Source organism: Perognathus longimembris, chromosome 4 (assembly GCF_023159225.1).
Source record: "Perognathus longimembris pacificus isolate PPM17 chromosome 4, ASM2315922v1, whole genome shotgun sequence".
In the NCBI taxonomy this organism is placed as follows: domain Eukaryota; kingdom Metazoa; phylum Chordata; class Mammalia; order Rodentia; family Heteromyidae; genus Perognathus; species Perognathus longimembris.
Window position 1 is genome coordinate 27709195 of NC_063164.1, and position 21491 is coordinate 27730685.

General features: G+C 38.0%; 2 protein-coding genes across 5 annotated transcripts in view; both read right to left on the reverse strand.

Moving 5' to 3' along the window:
* The window catches only part of LOC125350377 (cytochrome P450 20A1), a 32008-nt gene extending 24210 nt beyond the window's left edge, over window positions 1–7798 (reverse strand). The window contains exons 1-4 of one of the 3 annotated variants that reach the window (XM_048344922.1): window positions 7589–7798; window positions 5488–5537; window positions 4386–4552; window positions 3252–3394 (exon numbers count right to left, since the gene is read on the reverse strand). In XM_048344922.1, coding sequence (XP_048200879.1) covers window positions 3252–3394; window positions 4386–4552; window positions 5488–5537; window positions 7589–7660 — 432 coding nt within the window. In that variant the 5' untranslated portion in view covers window positions 7661–7798. Of the gene's footprint in view, window positions 1–62; window positions 192–3251; window positions 3395–4385; window positions 4553–5487; window positions 5538–7588 lie in introns of those variants that run through there. The other 2 variants (XM_048344923.1, XM_048344924.1) reach the window with 2 other exon arrangements.
* An 11615-nt stretch (window positions 7799–19413) lies between these two features.
* The window catches only part of Nbeal1 (neurobeachin like 1), a 151281-nt gene continuing 149203 nt past the window's right edge, over window positions 19414–21491 (reverse strand). For both annotated transcript variants that reach the window (XM_048344930.1, XM_048344927.1), the window contains one exon: window positions 19414–20574. In XM_048344930.1, the coding sequence (XP_048200887.1) occupies window positions 20473–20574 (102 nt within the window). In that variant the 3' untranslated portion in view covers window positions 19414–20472. The remainder of the gene's footprint in view (window positions 20575–21491) is intronic.

The following is a 21491-nucleotide window of genomic DNA, read 5'->3' on the forward strand; positions in this document are numbered from 1 at the left end:
ATCCCCCAAGTCACAGGAAAATACAAGATTAAAGTATCTTTGAAGAGAGAAATTATACTCACAGAATTAGAGTGGAGTTTATACACAGTCTTGAAGCAAAGACGGTGAGGACAGGAAGGAGCCAACACTTAGGATGAAGTTGAGAGGACAAGAGTCATTAGAAGATTTAGTCAAAATGCAGAACTCAGATCTAGACATATATATATATACAAAGAAAGCCAAAAAGATTACTGTGGCAATAGGAAGCATGCAACTTACAAAAAACAGTGCTGCTGTACATGATCTTAAAGAAACCACTGGTAAGGAAAGAAAAAGATGCTCTGACAACAGAACTTCTGTGTCCTTGCTGATTGATCATTTAATTCCCATTTACTTCTTTATCCATCTGAGATGAGGTTTCAACAAAGTGACCTAGGGTGATCTCAAATTCACAATCCTCCTAGTTCTAGTCTTTTAAGTTATTATAGGGATATACTAAGGAACCTGGCTTTTAATTTTCTTTCTATCTACCTGTCTATCTTTTTTCTTTCTTTTAAAAAAATTAATTTTATTATCAAGTTGATGCACATAGAGGTTACAGTTACATATGTAAGGTAGCAAGTAAATTTCTTGTCAAACTTGTTACCCCTTTCCTTCATTTTTCTCCCACATTCCCTTTCCCCACAACTTCCCCCTCCCTAGTTGTACAGTTCTTTTCCAACATATTCTTTTGCCCTTTGTCTCACCAGTTTGTTGTTCCCCTTCCCTTTCCTGATTCAAATAAACGTATATACAATACCCAGGATAACAAAATATCTTTTTTTTCTTTTGTACCAGCACTGGGGCTTGTGCCCAGGGTTTCAAACACTGGCCACATCTCTACTTCCAGCTTTTTTGGCAGTGAATTGGAGATCAGAGTCTTAAGAGACTTTCCTGCCCAGACTGGCTTTGAACTTTGATCTTCAGATCTTAATAGCTCATATTGTAGGCATAAGCTACTGGTGCCTAGCTTTGCTTAGCTTTCTCACCCAAGGCTGACACTCTACCTATTAAACCACATTTCTGCTCCCAGGTTTTTTGGTAGTTAATTGGATTTGTCTGTTCAGGTTGGCTTTGAACCTTGATCCTCGGATCTCAGTTTCTTAAGTAGCTAATATTACACTGGTGCCTGACAAATTTCTATCTCTAACTAATGCTTAAGTATCTAGCATCCACTACAGACAGTAGTGGACTACAGTAGACAATAAAAATGTGAAGTAGGGGCTGGGGATATAGCCTAGTGGCAAGAGTGCCTGCCTCGGATACACGAGGCCCTAGGTTCGATTCCCCAGCACCACATATACAGAAAACGGCCAGAAGCGGCGCTGTGGCTCAAGTGGCAGAGTGCTAGCCTTGAGCGGGAAGAAGCCAGGGACAGTGCTCAGGCCCTGAGTCCAAGGCCCAGGACTGGCCAAAAAAAAAATAAAAAAAAAATGTGAAGTAGACTTCTCATATGTAGACCCAGTCTACAAACTGGCCTTCACAGCAGGCATCCTGTGAGAGTCAGAGAATAGGATGTGTAGAGCCTATATACAAGCTTGAAGTAGGAAATATAAGAGCAACTATAAGACTGAGAATTGGGGAGGGTAGAGACTAATCAATAAACAACCAGACTTAAAGATCCATGCAGCAGTTCAGTATCTTCCAAGTCACAAAACCATACAGAGATAAACCAATGTATTGATAAATTCATAGGGTAAACTCAGCAAGACAGCTCAAAAACAAGAATAGAAAGTGAGTTTCAAATAGAACTCTGATAAGGAAAAATTATATTGAATTTTTATTTTTTTGCAGTACTGGCGGGAGTTGAATTTAAGCCTACACATTTTCTGGGTGGACACTCTAACCAGTTGAGCCACACTGCCAACCTCCTCCCCCTTTTTTCTTTTTCTCTTAGACTCCTCCAGCATCTTTAAGTAGAAGTTGAGTTATCTGCATTTTTAACAAGCAGTGTGTTTCAGGTGAATTCAGACCATGTCTTAGGAAACACTGGGTTAAGAGTCTGGTCTGAAGCTGGGTGCTGGTGGCTCACATCCTAGCTACTCTGGAAGCAGAAATCTGAGGATCACGGTTCGAAGCCAGGCTGGGTAGAAAAGTCTGTGAGACCCTTATCTCCAATTAACTACCACAAAACCAGAAGTGGAGGACTACCAGAAAACCAGAAGTGGAGGTGGCTCAAAATGGTAGAGCACTCTTAAAAAAATTTTTTTAAGCTTTATTGTAAAGGTGATGTACAGAGGGAATTACAGTTACCTAAGTCAGGCAATGAGTGCATTTCCTTTTGAACAGTGTTACCTTCTCCCTCTTTCTCTCCCAGTCTTTCCCTTCCTGACTTTCCTCCTGGGGTAGATAGAGCTCTCTTGAGCAAAAAAAAACAAAAAAAAAAAAAAACACCTCAGGGACAGTGTACAATCCCTGAATTCAAGTCCCGCCAGAGAAAACTTCAGGCAAGACCAAAAGCTACATGCATATAAATCCAGTTACTTCAGAGGCAGAGACAAAAGAATCTCATCTGGGGCTGGGAATATGGCCTAGTAGCAAGAGTGCTTGCCTCCTATACATGCAGCCCTGGCCAGAAGTGGCACTGTGGCTCAAGTTGTTGAGTGCTAGCCTTGAGCAAAAAGAAGCCAGGGACAGTGCTCAGGTCCTGAGTTTAAGGCCTAGGACTAGCAAAAAAAGGAAGAAAAAAAAGAATCTCATCTGAGCAAGCCTAGACACACACACAAAAAGTAAGACCCTCTCAAATAACAAAGCTGAGTGTGGTAGCACACAACTATAAACCAAGCTATGCAGTAGGCAGAAGAGGATCACAGTATGCTCCAAGGCTAGCCTGGGAAAAACAAAATGTAAGATTAGATATGTAAAAAATAAAAATAAAAAGGAAAACCAGAGAGCATGGCTCCAGTGGTAGGGTACCTTCTCAGTAAGTTCAAATCTGAGTTCAAACTCGAGTACTGCTAAGCAAAAACCAAACCAAAAACCAAACCAACCTTCAAGAACTCTCTATTCCCATAATTCAAATTTACACACTTCACATAAATGTACACTTTTGTGTTGTTTTACTTTTTGGGCTTTTTTATTTTGCTTTGTTTTCTTTTAAAATATCAGCATAATAAAAAGCAGCTTAGAGACACAGGCAAGAAAAGAATGGCAAAGAAAGATCATATCAATCATTTCAAAATATACTGTGGTTTGCATTACATGACATCAGACCAACAACTGCATCACCATACCTTTAGCAGAAGAGCAAAGTGACCCTGAAGACATGTAGTCACAGCATTCTCATAAAACTTTTTCCTCCTGTAGTTTTCAGTCACACTCCCACCACCAGATTGATACCTTAACAATGACTTTAGCATGGTTTCAAAAGGATCCGCTGCAACACAGATTAATATGTTTCTTCAGCAAAATAATCACTCATTCAAAACAAAAGATCAGGAAGGCTCACAAGAAACAACAAGTAGAACATAGCAACTCTTCTCACAACTCCCTTCATAGTCTTTTCTAAATACAAATGGATCAAGAGTGAAGAAAGATTGCAAGAATATAATAACTTGACTCAGAATTCATTGTTACTAATACTAGCATGAGGGGCTGGGAATATGGCTTAGTGGCAAGAGTGCTTGCCTCCCATACATGAAGCCCTGGGTTGGATTCCTCAGGACCACATATATAGAAAACGGCCAGAAGTGGCACTGTGGCTCAAGTGGTAGAGTGCTAGCCTTGAGCAAAAAGAAGCCGGGGACACTGCTCAGGCCCTGAGTCCAAGGCCCAGGACTGGTAAAATAATTAATTAACTAATTAATTAAAAAATAATACTAGCATCACTTTTCTACCTACATGACAACAATATCTTTATTAAAAAAGCACACTCCACTAATTTTAGTAGTTCTAGATGTACCCTGAAACTATTTTATTCAGATTTCTCCCCAAAATCCTATTGCAATTTATACTGGGATTGTACTGCATATATCTATAAATTTTTAAAATAATTTTACAATCCAGTTTCATATTCAAAGAGGTATTAAACACTTCAGCACAATGTCTAGCTCTAGACAAAGCACTTAACAAATTAATTTAAGAACAATGCATAGTTCTTTTTTGTTGCCAGTCCTGGGGCTTGGACTCAGGGTCTGAGCACTCTCTCTGGCTTCTTTTTGCTCAAGGCTAGCACTCTACCTCTTGAGCCACAGCGCCATTTCTGGCTTTTTCTGTGTATGTGATGCTAAGGAATCAAACCCAGGGCCTGGTGCATGCTAGGTGAGCACTGTACCACTAAGTCACATTCCCAGCCCTGCATAGTTCTTATAATTATTTATTCCTTGAAGAATCAGAATCATCTAATTTATAAAGAAAAATTAACTTACATGTCTTATTGGGGTTGATATGCTGCTTCAGTACATCAACATTGCCCAAACTAACAACAAGGCGCCGACCAAACCAGAAAGAAACCACAGGTCCGAATCTCTCATGCAAGTTAACCAGGAACTCGTGCAGACTTCCACTGGTCACAATGTCTGGAAGATTACCATCTCTGATTAAAAAAAAAAAAGAAGCGATATTTAACCAAATAAAAAGATTTAACTTGGAAAAATCAGAAAAACCATGGTTGAACCTTTCAACAGAGTGACAGTTTATGAAATTAAAACTACTGAAAAATCTCAAACTCAATTCTATTTGCCTTCTCACTGTTTCTAAGTTCTACTTAGACATGGGTTTTTCTGATAATTCTGTGAAGGCATTAACACTTCAAAATGAAATAAGAAAGTAACTCAAGGAACATTTGACTTAGACTTTGGAGAACTAGTCAACTTGAGCAGCACTTCACTCTGAGACAAGCCACATCCACTGTCCTAGGTTCAGAGAGTCACTGCCACCATCCTAAACTGAGTCAGCCATGGCCACCATCATAGGCTGATGCAACTCAGTTGTGGCAAGTTTTTCTTTCCTTTTTCCCTCTGTTTTAATTCTGTCCTATTTTCAGCTTTCTCTGGCAAGGGGAAACCACTTAGTGGGTTTGGGTTTAAACAACCTCCTTTCAGTTCTTAAAAAGTTTAGGTTGTATGCCCAGAGGAAATTTAAAACAAGAAATTATAAGATGAGTAATCTAAAAATATGGCTTAATATTGAGGACACAGCCCAGAGAAAGAGCACTTGCTTCGAGTTCCATTCCTAGCGCTACAAAACAACAGGAACGACAAAATTATATACATGTTTTCCTTTTTTTTTTTTTTTTTTTTTGGCCAGTCCTGGGCCTTGGACTCAGGGCCTGAGCACTGTCCCTGGCTTCTTCCCGCTCAAGGCTAGCACTCTGCCACTTGAGCCACAGCGCCGCTTCTGGCCGTTTTCTGTATATGTGGTGCTGGGGAATCGAACCTAGGGCCTCGTGTATCGGAGGCAGGCACTCTTGCCACTAGGCTATATCCCCAGCCCCCATGTTTTACTTTTGATTTAAAAAAAACAACTCACTTTTCTTCAGTTGGTGTAATCCCTGGAATTCCTGCAGCTGGTCTGGAAGCCTTAAGGAAAAAAGGTTAAATGTAATGAAATAGCATATCTTTCACAAGTCAGATGTGTTTTTATCAAGAATGGTCAGGACTTAACCATGGCTTTCCAATTGGCTTGAATTTAAGGAACTATTTCTGCATTCAAATATAAATATCTATGAGTTCTTTACATGGAAAATTACCTTCATCCTCTGTGTCAATTTTGAAAAGCATTTAGCTGGGCAGTGCTAGCTCTCCTCTGTAATTCTAGCAACCTGAGAGGCTGAGATTGGGAGGTTTATAGTTCAAGCATCCTAAGCATAAAAATGCATGAGACTCCATTTCAATCTTCAATATGACAAAATTATTAGCTGGAGCTTGATGTGGAAATTAGGCCCAAATGAAGGAGGTTAGTACCCTCAGTGAAAGAGGCAGGAAGGAGTTGTACTGCCATCCCACTATCCCAGGACACAGCAACAACGAGCAATCTAAGAACCAGGAAACAAGCTCTCACTGAAAGCTAACTGACTTTTCGTATTCCAGATCTAGAAGAAATAAATGTAGTCTCTTTGCTCATTCAACTCCAGCCACCAATTTCCTTCCTTAGCTCTTAGCCTAGAACACTGTTTCCCAGATATTTAAATGGCTGGCACCTCCACCTTCCTCAAGTCTGCTCAAATGTCTCTTTATCACTTCTCTTTCCTACTGTAACAATCCTATCTACCTCTAACTACAAATTTCCTGGTAACTTTTTCTTCTTGTTTATCCAGGCTGGAAATAGAACTCAAGGCCTGGTGCATGGTAGGGAAACTACTGATCTATACCCCCTTCTCATAGCACTAACACCAACAAATTATATATGATATTTATTTATACTGCATTTGCCCTGGCTAGAATAGAAATTACTGGTTTGTGGACTGCAGTATTCCCAGATATGAGAAAGCACGAGTAGTATACAACTGGTTGAAGGCAAAAGTGTTGCTTCTAGTAGCTGATCAAAGGATAACGTTATCTTGAAGATAAATACTCAAGATGTGGGCCTGGCACTACTGAAGCAGGAGGATCCCAAGTTGGAAGTTAGTCTGAAGGGCATAATAAAACCCTGTCTCAAAACAAAACAACCACTACACATGTTTAGTTTCTCAGATAATAAAACTGCAAATTTCCATATGGCGTAGTCTCAATATTCCTATCAAATCTATTTACAAGCTCATAAAGTAATGCTTGAAGGCGTGCTGTCATCACCAGGGACATCACTGGGGCTGTTCGGCAGCTTTTCAGCTTCGTCCTTAAAACCACCTTGTTTTGTGGAGCTTGTTTTACACTAGCACTCCTGTTTTCAGGTTGTCCAAGGCTGACAAGAGCGGGACAGTGGAGAAAATAGGATGAGGCGCTAGGAGGTTCAGCGGTGTTTCCGGCCCTCGCGCACTCGCCTCAGCAGCCCTGAGCGCGGACCTCGAGCACTCGGGAACGCAGCTCTTAAGTCCTGGGAGAATGCAGGGAAAAGGGGAAAGGTTTTCCGCTCCGGCGCTGGACTGGCAAGCTCCACTGAGAGAGGTTACGAACCAGGGTGTGGTTCCCGCGCTCCAGTCCGCCAACGCTGCAGGCCCGCCCTCCTCACAGGCCCGCCCTCCTCACAGGCCCACCCTCCCCTCAGACCCGGCCCCTGGCGTCCGGCCCTCCCTTCAGGTCCGCCCTATAGCGGCCCGCTCTCCCCGCAGACCCGCCTCCGGATAGCCCGCTATGCCCCCCGACTCCCGGCGCCCCGCCCTTCTATCAGGTCCGCCTCCAAGCGGCCCACCCACCCCCTTAGGCCCTCCCGCTAGCCGTCCGCCCTCCCCTCAGGCCCACTTCCTAGAGGCCTGCCTTCCCTCAGGCCCAAACCCAATCAGCAGCTCTCCCCCTCAGACGGTCCTCCTCAGGCCCAATCCCTAGCGGCCTACTCTCTCAGGCCCGCCCCCTGACGGCCCGCCCTCCCCCTCAGACCCTCCCCGCCCCCCCCAAGCGGCCTACAAGGGCCAGTCGACGTGGGTGTGGGCCATGGTCGGCTACGGCAGAGCCCACGGATCCGTGCGGGAGGTTACCGGATAGAGGTAGAGCACAGCTCCCACCAGCGCCAGCAAGAAAGTCACGGCGAAGATTGCGAAGTCTATCATGGCGCTTCCGGCCGGGGCGCCTCGTCAATGCCAGATCCTGAACTCCCGCAGCAGCACCCGAACCTGGCCCGCCCAGAGGAATTCCTGTGGAGCCGAGGGAAGCCCGAGGTCCTGCGGGCGAATGGGCGCTGTGGTGGGCGTGGCGGCGGGGGAGGGGGGAACGTGGCAGGGCCTGCTGACGCTGGGGGCGTGGCAAGGCCTACGTAGGGGGCGGGGAGAGGCCTATCAACTAGCGGATGGGGGCGTGGCAATAGAAGGGGGTGTGGCGTACGGGGGCGTGGCAGGGCCTGCAGACCGCGCGGGCCACACCTCCAGGGTCGCAATGGGCGCGATTTCTGAATTGCCCAGTGTAACTGACCAAAGCCGATCCCAGGTTTGTTTGAGATGTGGGGAATCTGCATTGCTCGTTGGCACCAGCGGTTTTCCCAATGGATTTAAGACGAAACCAATCGTTTTCAAAGTATGGTGCCCGGGTCTTCTTCTCGGGACACTAGCTAGGAATGCACATTTTTCTGTTCCCACTCTATAGCTACTGAGCCAGGCACTGTATTCTAGGGGGAGAGAGCTACAGCAAAGCCATCTGAGGGATACCGGTAGAACCGCCTTTAATTTGAACGAGAGCCACCGACTTAAACTAACCTAACCAGGGGATCTGAGCGCCTTTCTCAGAAGCATGCCGGGAAATGGGATTCTTCTATGCTTTCTGACAGGCAGAGGCAGCTTACTGTTTCTAGCAGGGGGGATTCTTGGAGCCATTAGTTGATTTCCTAAACTTTCACGTCTGTGTGTGTGTGTGTGTGTGTGTGTGTGTGTGTGAAACAGTGAAAGTAATCTCTAGAGACGTGCCTGTAGGATTCAGTTAGATATTTTATGAAAAGCACTTAATGCTGCTACTGGCCAAACGTTGAAAGTGCTATCTACTGCATGGTTTTACAGTCGTTTTGTGCATGTAAATAACTCCACAACCCTTCGATTTCACCTGCCTCCTGACAGCCATAAAGCCAGGCCTATAATGTGGAGCAAGGTGCTCCACTTATTTAAAACATCCTAGAAGTATTTGTGGCTTTTTATAGCTTTAATATTAAGTGTTACAGGCAGCAGTTTAGCAAGGCGTAACATTCCAGATTGCATTTTTAGGGCTCTTATGTTAAATAAATATTTTATAATTAAATATAAGGACGAAACGCACTTGCTTGAAAATGCCAAAGATTTTGGTCTCTATGACAAATATAATGAAACATTAGTGTCCAATTTTCATCCAAAGAAGATACACTTGTTTACTTGTGGGTTTTGTTTTGTTCTGTTGTACCCTTATGAAAGAGTGGCTATGTTGTCCATGCCCAGAGTTGAACTTGAGTCTCTTGTCCTTGCTTCTGAGTAGCTGGTATTAGAGGCATGCCCCACCACACCCAGCAAAAAAGTATACTTTTAATTCTGCACATAAGTGTTTCAAACTGTCTTATGTGTTTAAGAAGTTCATTTTAAGTGTAATGTTTAGAATTTAGAACACTGTTCAAGATTTTGGGGGGAGGAGGAATGGTACTGTGAACTTAATTTAGGACCTCAAACTAGATAAGCATTCTACAACTTAAGTAATACCCCTAGTCCTTCAGCTTTTTAAGTCTTTTTGTTTTTTAGTTAAGAGTCTCTCACTTTTGCCCACAACCTCCAACTGAGAGCTTCATACCCCTGATTCCCAAGTAGCTAGAATTACAGCTGTGTACCAACATACTGGGCAAACAAGATTTTTGGAAGTTTTTAAGTAGTTATATAGGAATAATGTTAGGCACCAACCCTCCAGGAGATCTATTCTAAACAGTCATGGATTCAGAGTTTAATGGACTATTAGGAGATTCTGGAAACTGGAAGGTAAGGGCTAATTGAAGGAAGTATGTCACTGAAGTGGGCCTTTGAAGAGTACATCTTGCCTTCAGCCTGCTTCCTTGGCTGTTTCTCTGCTTCCTGGCCAAGTAGTGGGCCATTTTGTCCCAGCCCCTGCTCCCTACCATGAAGTGGTTCTGCATGGTTGTATAAGCAATGGAGCCAAGTGACTATGGGCTGGGGTCTCTGAAACTGTGAACCACAATAAATCTCTCCTCAAGCTGTTTTTAGGCACTTTGTCAGAGACAAGAAGTGACTAACACGGTCAGAGAAAGGGAAACCTGGAACTCAAGACCCCTTGAACCTCCTCTCTCAGAGGGAACTCACTTCACTCATAAGAAAGGCTTTCAGAAATTTCTCTTGAGTTGGTAACATCACAGGGGAGTCACACATGGAAAATGGAAAGCAGAAGACATTTCAGTAAGAAGATTCTGTTATCACTTTAAAATTCTTTACACACAATGCCTGGGCCTTCAAAACACTGGCCTGTACATGAACGGAAGAGCACGGCTTGCTAGTTTATGTTGCAAGGATTCCAAGAGTATGCATGAGAATGTATTCTAAATGGTACCTGTGCTACATTTGGCTCTAAGTCTACATACATATGCATTTAAAAGACTACCTGAATACTGAAAACTGCCACCAAGCTTCCATTGCAACCATTGTGTTCACTGTTTTTTGAGTATTTCCAGTCTCAATAGGAAGAAATTCTCCTTTTTTTTTTGGTTGGTTGTGGGGCTTGAACTCTGGGCCTGGGCTCTGTCCGAACTCTTCAGCTCAAGGCTAGCCCTCTACCACTTGAGCCACAGGCCACTTCCAGTTTTCTGGTAGTTGAGATGGGAGATTAAGAGTTGATAACTGGACATAAGAGTCTATCAGACTTTTCTGCCTGGGCTGGCTTTGAACCATGATCCTCGGATCTTAACCTCCTCAGTAGCTAGTATTATAGGCATGAGACACCAGCGCCTGGCTAGAAATTCTCCTTTTAATGCTATTTTAAATTATTCATAATTTATTAACCGCTAATGTATAGAAGTGCTATTTTTACTGAATGCTAATGTATAGAAATCCAATTTATACAGTGACTTCTGTATGCTATGACTAAGTTCATCTATTAGGGTTTTGTGTGTGTTTCTTAGGATTTTCTACATAAAAAATGAAGTCCACTAGGTATTGTATGTACATTTGTTGGAACTAGGGAAGGGGAACACCAAAATGGAGAGACGAAGGGTAAAAGGTGAACCAATGCAACAGCAATACTAATAAGACAATATGCTGTAAACCAACTGTACAACTTGGGGAGGGTGAGAGGGAGCCAGGGAGGGGGGAAGATGGGAGAAAAACAAAGGAGGTAAAAAGTTTGATAAGAAATGTACTCACAGCTTTACATATGTAACTAACCCCTTTGTATATTACTTTGGCAATAAAAATGTAATATTAAAAAAATGAAGTCCAGGAATAGTTTTTTTTTTTAAACAAGTATGCTGCTTTTCTATTCACTCTTCATTGTATTATTGCACTAGCTAGGATAAAAGTGGTAAAAATAGATATTCTTGCCTTTTTCTGATCTTGAGTAGAAATAATTCAGTTGTCCTCTTTTAAGCTATTATTACTCGTTGTAAGTTTTTCTGAATTTTTTTTTTTTTTCCTAATGGGATCCCACTATGTTGCTGGGCTGACCTTGAACTCCTAGGCTGTGATCCTCCTGCCTTAGCTTTTACCTATTACCTAGACTACAGACATGTGCTGCCATGTGTAGCTCCATAAATAATTTTATTAAGAAATTTCCATTCTACTATAAATTTTTATTTTCAGTGTTCTGTCATTTCATTTGCCTGGATGTTAGATGACTTTATCAATTTTTCTGTTAAAATGGTAAGTTACATGCAACGATTTTGTAAATATTAACCCAATCTTAAATTCATGGGAAACAAGGTACTTGGTTTCTGTATTAGGGTTGTCCAAAGAAAAAGAACCAGAGAATATTACATATTGAAATATAAGATAGAGTTTATTGTGGGAATTGGCTCATGAATTATGATGATCCAGATGCCTCAAAATATGCACTTACCAGGACAGAAAAAACTGGAATTCAGTAGTTGGGCCAGACGCCCTTACTGGATATTTTAATGCAGACAGATTCTAATGCTAATCTTCTTGGTAAACACACCCAAATCCCATGGACAATCAGAAATAATGCTTACTACCTCTCTGGTGATACAACTAGCCATCACATGCCATGAAGCAACATGCTTGTTAAGCATTACTAGATTCAATATGCTAATATTTTCTTAAATGACTTTTGTGCCTTTGTTCATGATAGGTAATTTTTTTTTTCCTTTTTGTTGCGATGGTGACCCTGAGGGATAGAATTTTAAGTCTTTCAGGTGTGTTTGTCCTTCACACCCCCAGGAACCTTAATCCAGAATTTCCCGAACTCTCTTTCCTGTACCCCCCTAGGTCTCAACAAGACTTCTTGCGGTTTTAAGAGGCAATCCTTGAGGGATGGAATATAATCACATCATGATGAAACCCATTAAAATGTACAAGAGAATGAAACAAATATGAACCTTGATGGCATTCAGACAAAAATAAGCTTAAAAATAGGGCTAGAGATGTAAGCCAGTGGACAAGATCATGTATGTGTAAGGCCCTGAGTTTGATCCTCCTACCCTCTAGCACTTAAAGCTTGGCTAGGAAAGAACTATAGTTCTAGGTGAATAACTGTATCTTCTTCTTATGTGCATATGAATGACTCAGGATTCTGATTTTCCATCAAAAGCTGTGAGTTTTTAAATATTTTGGGATAGAGTTCAATAAGACCTAAAGGTCTTTGTTTTCAAGAAAAACTACTACTAGTGTACAAATCGTTAATAACTTTTATGTAGCCTTCTCCTAAACTTTTCCAATTCCTTTAAAGTTATAATTAAACAATATTTAAATAAATAAAACTTGTAGAAAGTGTACCACATGCAATGAGGTAAAGTTCAGTGGTGAATAAAGAGAAATTTCAAAAAGTGTGTGTGTGTGTGTGTGTGTGTGTGTGTGTGTGTGCGTGCGTGCTGATACTGCGGCTTGAACTCAGGGCTTGTGTTCTCACTTGGCCTTTTCTGCTCAAGATTGGCACTATACATCTTGAACCACATCTCTACTTCCAACTTTTTACTATGTAAGTGGAGATAAGTGTTGTGGACTTTTCTGTCCAGGCTGGCTTTAAACTGGAATCCTCAGCTCTCAGCTTCTCTGAGTAGCTAGGAATATAGGCTTGAACTACTGGTGCCCAGCCAAAAGCAAGGTAAGTGTATGAAAGATTTTGATTGTAAAAGGACAAAAGAACTAATGTTGAAATTTTCTGTTTATAGCAGTGTCTTAAACATATTGTGAACAGTTGGTAGTATTAAAGATTAATATTCATTCTGTTGTACTGTTTTTCTAGATCTAGAGACAAATACACCTCAAAGAGAGTTCTTGTGCCGTCTAACATGATTTAGGTTCCAATAACCTTAACAAAAACAGACAGGATAGATAAATGTTTAGATTATCAAAAGCTCATTGATAAGGACTAGGAGAATACATCAATGGTAGAGCACTGACTAGCATGCTCAAGCCCTGAAGAAAAAAGGTTAGTGGATAAGTGCTATAATCCTAGCTACTCAGGAGGCTGAGATCTGAGGATTGAAGTTTCAAGCCAGCCAGGCCAGGAAAGTCAGTGAGACTATGCTCTCCAATTAACAACCAAAAAAGCTAAGGGACAGTGCCTAGGCCCTGAGTTCAAGCCCCAGGACTGACACAGCATGCGCACGCACGCACACACACACACACACACACACACACACACACACACACACACACAGATTTTTCAGAATGAAAGGAAAGAAACATTAAAATCCCCAATACAGTGTATTTTTGGTGATCTACAAATGGAGACTTAGGACATGATCACTTACTAAGGGAAAATATTGCAACATAGTTTTTGAAGTGGCTTTGAAAGGGAAGACTAATGATCATGTAAAACAAAAAAAACAGATGAACACCACATCTTGTGCACATCGGACTACGCGAGCCAAGTGTAAGTTCTATTCAGACTCTGTAAAAAGAATTATATATCAACTGAAGAAAATAAGTCCTCTTATATGATTCAAACTCATTGTCATATACAAAGCTAATTTATTATGTACAGAGTACGTGCATATTCTTAAATTTTGTTAGAATACAAATTTCCAAGGAATTTAAAAAGTGCAAAAATTTCAGTTATCTTTAGGCATACTATACAGAACAGATTAAACATTAACTCATATATACACATTGAATTTTTCAAAAACATCACTTATTGTAACAAAACAAAACATACATCTTACATATTTAAGTTCAAAAGAATGAGGAAAGAATCGCACCAAATAGTAACTTTGTTATAAGACTATTACAATCAAAGTTATTTACACATCTTTAATAAGTCTATAACCTACTCAACTTTAACCCCTGCCCATTTTTTTTGGCATTCAACTACCCAATGAGTCACAGTTTGCGCAGTCAATAATTAGATATAAATAAAGATTAATATCCTTTTTCATGGTCAATTCCAGTAAATGAGAAAATACATTTTAAGATAAATATAGAACCTTTCAAAATCCTTAAATAAGTAGCAGCACAATTTCCAAGTACTTTCAAAAAATTCTGAATTTTCATCTAACCCCTCTGAACTATGTACACACACATGCATTTAATACCTTATTGCCCTCTGTGAACACAAATTCTAGTTAATCAGGGTCTAAGAAAAACTGGCAAAAGGGATTAATCAAAGACAGATGGTATTTTTCTGTCTGATGGATTCTTTTGCAATAAACCTGACAGAAAATGGCAGGCTAGTTATATCTGATTAATTTTTGCTAAGTTTTTTTGCTCCAACTCTATAAAATCAAACTGTTAGAAGAAAAGCCTTAAATCTAGACTTTCTGAACAGATTAAGGCGATCACTTAATTTTCTTAGATAAAGCTAATCTAAATAAATAATAGTGACAAAAAACATTTGGTGACAGTGTTTGTGAATTAGTCTTTGATAGCAGTAAAACCTGAACAGAAAAGAAAAAGGTCTAATATATGAAAGACCTTTTACAATAAAATCTACTTTAAAATGTCACCATTTTGGAAAGAGTATAGAAACCAAGGTTTACTAAAACTTAACCTAAGAAAAGCAATTTCCAACGACAGTTATTTTCTGTAGTCCCTATATATGAATTAAGAGACTGCAGCTATTTTCAGTGAAATCTGATTACTGAGGTCTCAGGACCTCTGACTTGACATTCTGAAGAGCACAGGATGTTTATTACAGACAAGAGGCTTTTCCTTCAGAATAAAAGAATCATTTGTAAATTTGTAGACTGAGCATATTAAATGATAAAACACATTGCTTAGCTTGTGAAATATTACCAAAAGAACATCAAAAATAGCATTTAAAGTTGATTAGTACACTGACTACAAAATAACTTCTAATTTTTCTAAGTTAAATTATATTACCCACATCAAAATCTAAAAGGTCAAATTGGAATTATTTCTTTTAAAAAATAGTTTATATTTTAATCAGTAAAAAATTTCAATCACTTTAATCCTAACTTTTCTTAGGCATACATTACAATGCTATACTTGCAATAGAATTAAAATCAATGAATCTGTATTCTCAAAAAGTTATAAATACATTTAAATAACAAGACAGCTATCATGTAAGTGGAAACACATTGATCTTCACTCAGTCAACTTTGAAATATGAATAATGTTATTTTTTGAGACAGGTTCTTGTTATAGTACATAGGCTTATCTCAGATCTCTGGGGTCTCAACTGATATTGCTGTTTTAATCTCCCCAGTCATGGGAACTAGAGGCATGCACCACTGTGCTCAGCTAAGTAGTTTTTTGAATAAGGAAGTTATTGTTACTATGGTTTTATTTTCAAAATATGTTTCCAAGAAAACATGAAAATTATGGGAAAAAGTATGTTGTTGAATTAGTGACTTTCTACCTGTTCTTTCTCTTCTCAATTTTCAATTCATAAAATTGTGAACATTAAGAGAAAGTGAGTTTGACAAGAAAAGTACTCACTACCTTACATATGTAACTGGAACCCCTCTGTACGTGACCTTGACAACACAATTTTTTTTTAAAAAAGAAAAAGTGAATGTCACAGAATTTGTGTCCTTTCACTTTTCACTAAACTACTAGCTTCCTATGTCCAAATCATCAAAATATTTAGAAACCATTCTCATGTGACCAGTGTTAGTGAGATAATAAACTAATGACTCACTACAGTTTATAGAAAAGAACCTAATAATACTGCTACTTTTACCCAAATTTCTTCCACTAAAAAAAAACAAAAAAACACAACATAACTGTAATGTTTTAGGATGACTGTATTGTTTTCAGCAAGGAGAATTTGTTTCTTATATATGGAACATGCTTATGTTTTCTTTTGTGGTTCTGGCAATCAAACCTAGGGCCTCAAACATACTAGACATGCACTCTAATACTGAGCTCATGCTAAATTCCTTAAATGTTACTGCCCTGTTCTCTCCAAAAACCGGAAGTTTAAAGATTTTCTGTACAGCGTAAGTACTTAAAGAATGCATACAATGCTTTAAGAGAATTATATATGGAGAACTGTATTTATACAATACTATGTACTAGGAGAATTCTACTGACTACAAATATCAAGGTTTTAAGGAACATAATTCTATTTTAAAGCAGTTTAGCACTTGTGACTTATTTTTAGTTATTTCATTAAAATGCTACCTAATTCTACTGTTTAAAAAATTCAGTTATTTAAATACTGACAAATATGTGGAGGAAAATATTAATTATAACTTCCAAATATGAAAGGTCTGAAGAGTGTTCATGACAATTCAGTTTTCAATAATGAAATGTGATTGTTCTGTACATGTAAAGCAACACCAAAAACTGTTTGCTTGATTAAAATGTCTCTCAGGAGAATGATTCAGTCTGTTTTCAAGTCATTTGTAACTCATGGGCTTGATTTATAAAAATGAATAGCCATTATATAGTTAAAAATAATTGAAAATATATAATAATCCCAAACAATTTTATACTAACATCAATTTAAAAGATTTAGAAAATACAAAGTAGTGTGCAGACATAAGAAATTTATTAAATTTTATTGACTAATCTGCAGTGTCAAATTAAAACCCAATGTCTGTGCTTAGGATATAGCTTACTAGAAAGCTTGTCTACCATGTTAAGGCCCAGGGTTCAATATGCAACACTGAAAAAATAAAAGCCACTGCTTAGAAAATATATTTAACTTAAAGAAGCAAGAGTGAGGCTTACATTGTAAATATCACCGAAGTGAACACTGTATTGCTGACTAATGCCATGATGAAAACCACTGCAACTAATAAGTGCAGTAAACTCTATAGAACAAAGATGTAGGCAGAGATATTTGAAAAAGATAAATATATGAATAAGGCAAAAAGTAATATTGAGAATGGATATTTGTTGAGAGTAGTAAAATGTTCAAGATTGCTCACTTTAAAGGAAAAATAGTTTCTAATATAAATATAGGCTGGCAAACAAAAGAAAAACAGATTTGATTTAGAAAGTAATATATTCCCTTCTTCATATTCTACTCAAAAACTGTATTCCAAAGACAGGTTTAAAAACTTAATTATGGGGGCTGGGAATGTGGCTTAGTGGTAGAGCGCTTGCCTAACATACATGAAGCCCTAGGTTCAATTCCTCAGCACCTCATAAAACAGAAAAAGCCAGAAGTGATGCTGTGGCTCAAGTGGTAGAGTGCTAGCCTTGAGCAAAAGAAGCCAGGGATAGTGCTTAGGCCTTGACTTCAAGCCCCAGGACTGGCAAAAACAAAACAAAACAAAAACTTAATTATGGGATAGTGTTAACAGTATGTTTGATGAGACCAACACTTTCTATACACACACACACACACACACACACACACATACATCCTGCATTCCAATTATATTATATAACAAACATTTAATACTATATTGATATCTATTGTCCAGCAACTTGTCTCAAAAGGGATTGGAAAGGCAGTACAGACAAGTGCTACTTGTAATATAAAAGGAAATAACTTTTTAAATTTCTATTCAAAGCGTTCTTTAGTAAAAAACAACCTGAAGTACACTGAAAGGCAAATGCTATGTCTCTAGCATTAAATCAGAAATAAGTCTTGTATCCAAAGTAAGATTCTTGCATACTTTTATTCAACCAAAATGTAAAAAAGTCTTAGGTTAAGATTTAGTCTTCAAATTTTAATTTTAGTTCTGAAGACACATTTATTCCTTTCAGAAGCAGAAAAATTTCACTATTATTATTATTATTTGCTGGTCCTGGGGCTTAAACTCAGGGATTGGGTGCTGTCCCTGAGATCTTTGTGCTCAAGGCAAACATTCTACCATCTGAATCACAGCACCACTTCCATCTTTTTCTGAGTAGTTTATTGGAGATAAGTGTCTCATGGACTTTCCTGTCTTGGCTGGCTTTGAACCGTGATCCTAAGATCTCAGCCTCTTGAATAAGTAGGATTACAGGCATGAACCACCAGCACTCTGCTAATCATTATTAAGTTTTGAAGAACATTTTGGTATGTCCTACACATAGAGAACAAAGTAAACTCTGCTTATGTTTCTTGCTTAACACAAAATGAATACTTGGCATTTTTCTTTTTTAAAAGGGTATATTGTGATTAAAAGAAAGAAATCGAAACTTCCTTCATAACTAACAAGAATTTCACAGGGCTAACAAGAGACTTTACAAGCAGACCAACCTTCATTTTTATACTTTCTTGATTTTCATGTCACCATCTATTTTTTTCCTTTTCTCCTCCAATTTTATCTAAGTAATACAAAATACTGATTGAGGAGGGTCATCAAACTTTTTATAAGGCTTTTTTATTCTCTAACTGCTCATAGTTATATGTTTTACTATTTTATGTCACCTTACCAAAGTAAAATCATTGTCTTAGTACAAATTTACCCCCACCATAAAGATGCTTAGAATTTTATTTCACCTATCCCCAGATGTAAAGTTCTGGAAGAAAAAAAGATAACAGCCAAGTTGAAATCTTAAATTCACCAATTAAAATGTTTGGCTGTTATTTCATTCTAAAGACACTTTGTTTTCTGCCGCTGTACAACACAGAAATCCTTTCTATTGATCACATCTAGTATATTACAATCAGTGAAAATGTATATAGTGATTTTTTAATTCAGTAGACTTATGTTTCAATGAGCAAATTATTATTCAGTTAATAGTTCTGTATTTGCTTATTTTAACAAACAAAATTTAAGAATTAGAAATTCCAGAAGTATCCAGAAAAAGAAACCTTCACATTTACTTGTTCTATTTTTGTACCTTGATTTCAGTGTAATACAACTAAAGCATAGCTATTTTTTCCTAAATAAAACAGGATTTTAATTTATTAGAAATAAAATGATTCTATAACTGTTTACTACTCTTGAGTCAAAACAAATCAAAATATTAAAGTTTCCCTAAACAAAATCCTTTATTTCTTTAAAATTTTTGACTAATTTATAAGACTATAAAGTGAAATCCACTGGAGAAACGTAAAGAGAAAATTTTTTCTCCAAGATTTAATTGAGAAGACAATTGGGTATAAGTAAATCCATGCTTTGTAGAATGAAAGAGAGTATTATTATTTTAAGAAGCTATTATTGTATAATCCTACCTACTCAGTAAGAGGAATCTAAGAATCATGGTCCAAAGCCAGCACAGGCAGAGAAGTCTTTTAGACTCTTATCACCAATTAGCCAGCAAAAGTCTAGAAATGGAGCTGTGGATCTAGTAGAATGCCAGCCTTGAGTAAAAAGCCAAGCAAGAGCAAGAAGCCCTGAGTCAAGCCCCAGTACCAGCATACTCGCACACACCAAAAAAATCTTGGAAAGTCTTTTGTTGTTATTGTTCACAGACTACTTTAAGAAAACTCTGAAGTTATTCTTTCCTGAAAATGCATTCAACATACAAAAGTAGCATATCTGAACATTATTACTAATTCTTTTAATTATCAGAGCAAAACATAGTATATGCTTATTAGAAAAAGTCAAGATAACTTAAAATTTCTCAGATGTAAATTATACTACATATGCTACTTGAAAGTCACAATCGCACTTTGACAATAAAGAAGAAGAAAATAAAATAAAATAACTGGCTAATTTTTGAAAAAAAAAGTCACAATCAGCAATTTTGCTTAAATATACTATTAAGGAATTGTATCTGTGAAACACATATCTAGTTTCCCTTTTTCCTAACCAACTTTTATTATTAAGAATAATAATACAACTCAATAAATTTTTATTACTAGTATGTTAAATAGTTGTGGGATGAACCAACATGCCAGTTTCGATACTGTTTTACTCTTACTAACATAAACCTGGAACTTTTGAAAATCAAAGTGTGCAGCAGTACCTTAAAGTTTATTACCTCTTATCAGTAGTTTCTTAAGTGAAATTTTTTTAATGTAGTATAAATAGGAAAATGATTAAAGAATGAAAAGCCACATCTCTCAACGGTCCCATTATCTATATTATTTTAATAGGAATACTTTACATTCTTCGATTTAAAATTAATAAATTGAACATGATTTCTTCATTTTGGAAGTTTAAAAAAATGTACTTAATGATCTTTAGAAATGGGTCACTGAACTAAATCAAATATGTTTTCTCAAATTCAATTTGGTATAGACCAAGAGTTAGTTAATAAGCCTGATTCCATGTTAACCACTTTAAATGTGGGTAATACAACCTAAGCATACCATACCAAATTATAGTAACCTCTAAATTATTTTTTAGGGATAAAAGCCTTAAGGCCTTTGGACAGTGGAGAGGTGTGGTTAAGATTACAAAGCAGATTCAGTTATTCATTATGGGAAGATGGAAAAGTAATCACTTGGAATCTTGAGTATTATATTCTGTTTCTCCAGCTGAAATCTGGCTCAGTCGCTTACTAGATCCCCACAATTTTCGAGAAAGCTGACCCGAACGCATCTGTTTAAAGTAATACAGAGAAACAGAGAACAGATGTTAAGAAATGAAAGGACATGTAAGATTAGTCTATAAGACACTGATTTTTATAGAATACAGAACAGATTTAACATAATCATTAATGTTTGAAGATTCTTGATTAACAAAGTCTGATTTCTTTTAGTTGAGAAAGGTCTAATGTCAGCTGGTATATTTAAAAATAAAGTAGGCCAGTTATGTCAAAATTACCTGACTAACAAAAATACTTAGTTTTAAAGACTTTCTTTTCTGGTATCTGTAGTATTAATCATGTTAAACATAATAATAAGGAAGCATAAAATAACTTTTTGATGGAAGGAAAGTAATGTGAAACATTTTTTATTTGTGCTGGTACTGGAGCTTAAATTCAGGGCCTAGGAGCTGTGTGTTGGCTTTTTCACTGAAAGGAGCACTCTACTACTTGAGCCACAGCTCCATTTTTGGCTTTTTGCTGGTTACTTGGAAATAACCTCCTCAGTAGGTAGGATTACAGGCTTGAGCCATTGGTACCCTGATGAATGTAAGACTATTCTGAGCTGGGAGTGGTGAAGAGTTGAAACCTGGCTTGGGCTACATGTCAAAATAGCACAATGAAACCCATCAAAAACAGTTAAAACAGGGAATTAGGAAGGACTACAGAGATGAGTTTGATCAAAGTACATATGTATGTCATAAATATCACAACAAAACAACTGTCAACAACTAATTGGTGTTAATAAAATGTTGAAAATACATAATAGGAAAAATATAAGCGTTTAAATAAAAATTTTATAAGAATTTAAAATTTTTTTAGACAATGTGATTAAAAGTGGTTTAATGCTAGGCACCTGTAGCTCAAGCCTGTAATCCTAGCTATTCAGAAGGCTGAGGTCTGATGATCCAAGTTCAAAGCCAGCCCAGGC